The sequence below is a fragment of the Capricornis sumatraensis genome, chromosome 16 (assembly GCF_032405125.1).
Source record: "Capricornis sumatraensis isolate serow.1 chromosome 16, serow.2, whole genome shotgun sequence".
Taxonomy (NCBI): domain Eukaryota; kingdom Metazoa; phylum Chordata; class Mammalia; order Artiodactyla; family Bovidae; genus Capricornis; species Capricornis sumatraensis.
The window spans coordinates 81333168-81339114 of record NC_091084.1 but is presented as its reverse complement, the minus strand read 5'-3'; the positions used below and the strand labels follow the sequence as shown (position 1 = coordinate 81339114).

Genomic DNA, 5947 nt, shown 5'->3' with positions numbered 1-5947 from the left:
ACGCAGAGGCCACAGCGCACACGCTGCGGGAGTCCTCTGCAGAGCCTCGTTTAGCCCACGCATCTAGACATGCAGACCGTGGACTGGGAGCGCGAAGGGACGTCCATGATCACGTCATCTAGCCCCGTCATGTTTCGGCACAGAAAGTAAAGCCCGAGGGGAGGAAGAGAACTTCTGAAGGTTATTCAGCTGGCTAGTGTCTACTAGAGATGGTAGCAGTGCATCCCGCCAGTGCCAAGAGGGCTTCCCGAAGAGCACACTTCAGCCATAACCAGGCTGCGGGAGTGGGGTGCGGGGAACAGCTCAAGGAGGCTGTGTTTTCCGTGATAAGCCAGTGGCTCCCTCCCACTAGTGACCCTTGGTCCCAGCCAGAGGACACCTCCAACCCAAGAATAACGTGCTAAAAATTAAAGTGGAGAAAGGTCTTTCAGTTATAATTTGTATTATGATTGAGATATAATTGGTATATAATAGTGTGTAAGTTGTACAATGTGCTGCCTTGATACACACATATTGCAGTATGATCACCACCATAGCATATCTTCCACCATGTCCCATAACTGTCCTGTCTTTGTGGTGAGAACAGTCAAGAACTGGTCTTCAGCAACTTTGAAGTTTAAAATACAATATTTTGACAACTATCACTCTGCTGTGCACTAAACCTTCAGAACTTATCTACTACTTGCTAGTTTGGACCCATAAACATCATCTTTTAATATCATCTAACTAACCTATTATTGACCAGACGTTGAATTAGATAATAATTGGGTCATCTGTAGTGATGCGACCCCATACATGGCAGCCCACCAGGCTCCCCTGTCCCTGGGATTCACCAGGCAAGAACACTGAAGTGGGTTGCCATTTCCTTCTACAATGCAAGAAAGTAAAAAGTGAAAGTGAAGTCGCTCAGTCATGTCCAACTCTTAGTGACCCCATGGACTGTGTAGCCCACCAGGCTCCTCCATCCATGGGATTTTCCAGGCAAGAGTACTGGAGTGGGGTGCTATCGCCTTCTCCGCATACAGAGTGAAGTAAGTCACAAAGAGAAAAACAAATCTATATGAGTGCATAAATGTATAATTTAGGAAAAGGATACAGATGAACCTACTTCCAGGGCAGGAATAGAGGTGCAAACATAGAGAATGGGCGCATGGACACAGGAGGGAAGGGGGAGAGTGGGATGGAGGGAGACTGGCGTGGACACACAGGGGCCACCACGTGTGAGCTAGATGGCCAGCGGGAAGCAGCTACTGATACACATCTCAGGGTGCTCAGCTCGGTGCTCTGTGATGACCTAGAGAGGTGGAAGTGGGCTGGGGCAGCTCCAGAGGGGTGCCATATAAGTACACGTGTAGCTGACTCACTTTGGTGTACAGCAGAAACCAACTCAGCAAGGTAAAGCAATCATCGTTCAATGAGAGAAAAAAGAAGGAAGGAAAATAAGCTACAAGGATATAGTGTACAGCATAGAGAGGACGGCCAGTATCTTATGACAACTATAAACGGAGCACAACTTTCAAAACTGAGAGTCACTGTATATACACCTGTAACTTATGCAGCAACTGCACCTCGATACAAAAGTAAAATTGCAATGTAAAATATATATATATTATATATACACACATATATATTAATGGGTAAATGAGGGCATAGTCCACAGAAAGAGTAGATTTATCATCTTCCAACCTCTGAAATGCTTTCCTGACAAGAAGGGTTTAAAATCATTATGTCTGGAAGAGGTGAAACTAAAGCCAATGTGCGGAAGAAAAAGAGAGAGAATCTAGAACCAAAAACAGAATGAGCAGGTAGAACTGTCCACAGATAGAAGCTCACAGGGCAACCAGACAAACACACAGAATGGTGTTCAGTTTAGAGCAGACACAACCTAGATAATTTCCAAATCTCAGAGTCTATGTGTCTCTTGTCTTCACAGAAATTTCCAAATGTAGACCAGAGTTAATTTAAATTAGAAGCACCAGCTCATGGCTCAGCTCCCAAAAATGCAGGATGTCCAAGAAGAGTCGGCCAGGTACAAGATTTCTCAAAAACAACTTCTGTATGTTTGCCCAGAAAGATAAACCTAATTTCGACCAGAGAGACAACATCTGTTCTTCAATTCTGAGGTTTGTTTTTTCCCATTTCATTCTCAACCTCAGATCTCCAGTCTATGTGGCTTCATGGCCAAGAATAATCTCACCATAGTAACTGAGTTCATCCTCACAGGCTTTCCTGACTATCCTGAGCTGGAGATCCCCCTCTTTGTGGCGTTTCTGAGTTTCTATCTGGTCACCCTTCTGGGGAACCTGGGCATGATCATTCTGATTCAGGAGGATGTCCGGCTCCACACCCCAATGTACTTCTTTCTGAGCCACCTCTCCCTGCTGGACACCTGCTACACCTCGGTCATCACCCCTCAGGCCCTGGCCACCCTGGCCGCAGGCAGGACAGTCATCTCCTATGGCCAGTGTGCAGCCCAGTTCTTCTTCTTCACCATCTGTGCAGGCACGGAGTGTTTCCTGCTGTCGGTGATGGCCCTCGATCGCTACGTGGCTGTCAGCAGCCCGCTGCTCTACACTGAGGCCATGCCTCCCAGGATCTGCTGGGCGCTGGTGCTCGGAGCCTACGTCTGTGGGCTAACAGGGTCCATCCTGCGCACCTCCTGCACATTCACCCTCTCCTTCTGTGACGACAATCAGATCAACTTCTTCTTCTGTGACCTCCCACCCCTGCTGAAGCTGGCCTGCAGTGACACAAAAGATGCAGAGATTGTCATTGTCTTTTTTGGCAACTTTGTGATTTTGGTCAATGCCCTGGTCATCCTGATTTCCTACCTGCTTATCATCAAGGCCGTTTTGAAGCTCAGCTCTTCAGGGGGCAGGGCTAAGGCTTTCTCCACGTGTGCCTCTCACCTCACTGCTGTGGCTCTGTTCTTCGGGACCCTTGCCTTCATGTATCTGCGGAGTGCTTCAGGCACATCCCTGGAGGAAGACAAGGCGGTGTCTGTCTTCTACACTGTGGTCATCCCCATGCTGAACCCTCTGATCTACAGCCTGAGAAACGCAGATGTGAGAGCAGCCTTCAGAAAGGTCGCTGGCAGGTTCCAGGTGTCCCAGAGCATGTAGACCTGGGTGAAAGGCTCTCTCGGTCCATTTTGTTCCCCATATCAACCTGTCCTAACAGGCACCAGAAATATATGCGAACTGCATCCTCAGAGAGACAGTAATTACACAGGCACACGTGAAAAACTGCAAATCAGCAGCAACATGGATGGACCCAGAGATTATCATCCTAAGTGAATTAAGTCAGAAAAAGAAAGACAAACACCATGCTATTTCACCTGTTCAGTGCAGTTCAGTCGCTCAGTCGTGTCCTACTCTTTGCAGCCCCGTGGTCTGCAGGCTTCCCTGTCCTTCACCAACTCCTGGGGCTCACTCAAACTCAAGTCCATTGAGTCAGTGATGCCATCCAACCGTCTCATCCTCTGTCGTCCCCTTCTCCTCCTGCCCTCAATCTTTCCCAATATCAGAGTCTTTTCAAATGAGTCAGTTCTTCGCATCAGGTGGCCAAAGTATTGGAGTTTCAGCTTTATCATCAATCCTTCCAATGAATATTCAGAACCAATCTCCTTTAGGATGGACCGGTTGGATCTTCTTGCAGTCCAAAGGACTCTCAAGAATCTTCTCCAACACCACAGTTCAAAAGCGTCATTTCTTTGGTGCTCAGCTTTCCTTATGGTCCAACTCTCACATCCATACATGACTACTGGAAAAACCACAGCTTTGACTAGATGGACTTTTGTTGGCAGAGTAATGTCTCTGCTTTTTAATATGCTGTCTAGTTTGGTTATAGCTTTTCTGCCAAGGAGCAAGCATCTTAATTTCATGGCTGCAGTCACCACCTGCAGTGACTTTGGAGCCCAAAAATATAAAGTCTCTCACTGTTTCCATTATTTCCCCATCTATTTGCCATGAAGTGATGGGACTGGATGCCATGATCTTAGTTTTCTAAATGTTGAGCTTTAAGCCAACTTTTTCACTCTCCTCTTTCACTTTCATCAGGAGGCTCTCTAGTTCCTCTTCACTTTTTGCCATAAGGGTGGTGTCATCTGCACATCTGAGATTATTGATATTTCTCCCGGCAGTCTTGATTCCCGCTTGTGCTTCCTTCAGCCCAGAGTTTCTCATGATGCGCTCTGCATAGAAGTTAAATACGCAGGGAGACAAGATACACCTATGGTGGGATCTATAACAGGACACAAAAGAGCTTATGTGCAAAACAGAAGCAGACACCCGGACGCAGACATCAGACTGTGGTTGCCACGGGGAAGGGAGGGTGGAGAGGAGTAGGGAGTTGGGGTTAGCAGATGTGTGAATGAGACCGTGCTTCCGACTCTTGAGCCCCCATGGACTGTAGCCCACCAGACTCCTCTGTCCATGAGTTTTCCAGGCAGGAGTGCTGGAGTGGGCTGCCATTTCCTCCTCCAAGGGGTCTCCCTGAGCCATGGATCAAACCCAGGTCTCTTGCATCTCCCGCATTGGCAGGCGAATTCTTTACTAGGTGAACCACTGGGGATGCCTGGGGGTCAACATATGCAAGCTATCATATACAGAAGGGATAAGCAACAAGGTCCTCCTGTATAGCACAGGAAACTATATTCAATATCCTGTGATATCCTTTACAAACCATAATGGAAAAGGATATGAAAAAAGAATATATTATGTGTATATATCTATTTCTATATATATATAAACGAATCACTCTGCTATACAGTAGAAATTAACACAACATTGTAAAGCAACTATACTTCAATAAAATTTGTTTTTAAAAATTGTAACTGTGTATATGGTAACACTTGTTTCCAGCAATTCAAGTGTACTTTCTTCTCTTGCTCCCAGCCCCACTCCATTCCTCAGCACCCAGAAGTCTCAAGCTGCTCACTGACATCATGCCTCTCAGTATCTCGGAGGCCCCAGGGGTCTTCAGCTTCTCTTCCCCAGTCCTGTGCCCTTTGTGCCAGACTTGGGTTTCCCGTCCTTTCCTTCTCAGTTTTGCTCCCATCAGCTCTGCCTTCTTCTCTGGGACAAGGATTATTTCTGAAGATACCAGTGGATAAAGTTAAATAGTCTTCTGTGGCAGCTGGGATGGGAGGAGAGTTTGGGGGATAATTGATACACGTATACATAGGACTGAATCCCTGCGTCATTCAGGTAAAACCATCACAACACTGTTAATCGGCTATACTCCAATACAAAATAAAAAGTTTTTTTTAAAAAAAGCTAAAGCCTTTTTTAATGCAGAAGTGACTGATTCCCTCAGTAAGTGGGGAGTGTTGTGTAAGACAAACTGAGTCTCTGCCCAGACTTGCAGAACGCCATGTGGATACTGAGAGGGAAGGTGAAATGGATCGGGAGACTGAGGTCGGCATACGGGCACTACTGATATTGTGCATAAAATACGTAACTAATGGGGACCAAGCGTATAGCAGTGACAGCTCTACGCAATGCTCTGCTCTGCAGGGACCTAAACGGGAAGGAAATTCAAGGAAAAGGAGACATGTGTGCGCATGTAGCCGATTCACCTTGCTGTACAGCAGAAACCAACACTTTATTGTAAAGCAACTATACCTCAGCGTTTAAAAAGTGAGTCTCTAAATGGTCACGGGAAGGGAGTGGTCAAGAAACGAGCCTTCCTCCTCACATCCTAGATTCTCAAGCCTTCGAGGGTCTCTCCTCCTGGTTCACACCAGAACAACGGAGTTTGCAAACCTGCAAACCGCCTTCCCACTTAATCCCTCAGTTTGTTTCCTGCTTTAACATTACTGTGATGCCTTCAAGATGAATTGAGCCTCTGGGAGTGTTTCCTCAAGGACCAGGTCCTTTGTTTCTGAAGGATATGGAGCATGGCCTCCCCTCCCAACTCACATTACCCGCCTCATACACGGTTCTCC

General features: G+C 46.7%; 1 protein-coding gene across 1 annotated transcript; it reads left to right on the top strand.

Moving 5' to 3' along the window:
• The first annotated feature begins 2177 nt into the window (after positions 1-2177).
• Positions 2178-3122, top strand: LOC138092988 (olfactory receptor 9I1-like). Its single transcript, XM_068989071.1, has one exon. It carries the CDS (start codon positions 2178-2180, stop codon positions 3120-3122), a length of 945 nt encoding a protein of 314 aa, XP_068845172.1.
• The last annotated feature ends 2825 nt before the right edge of the window (positions 3123-5947 follow it).

Bases quoted from the DNA above. Each gene is read 5' to 3' on its own strand.
- LOC138092988 (XM_068989071.1), top strand. From the start codon at position 2,178: ATGGCCAAGAATAATCTCACCATAGTAACTGAGTTCATCCTCACAGGC.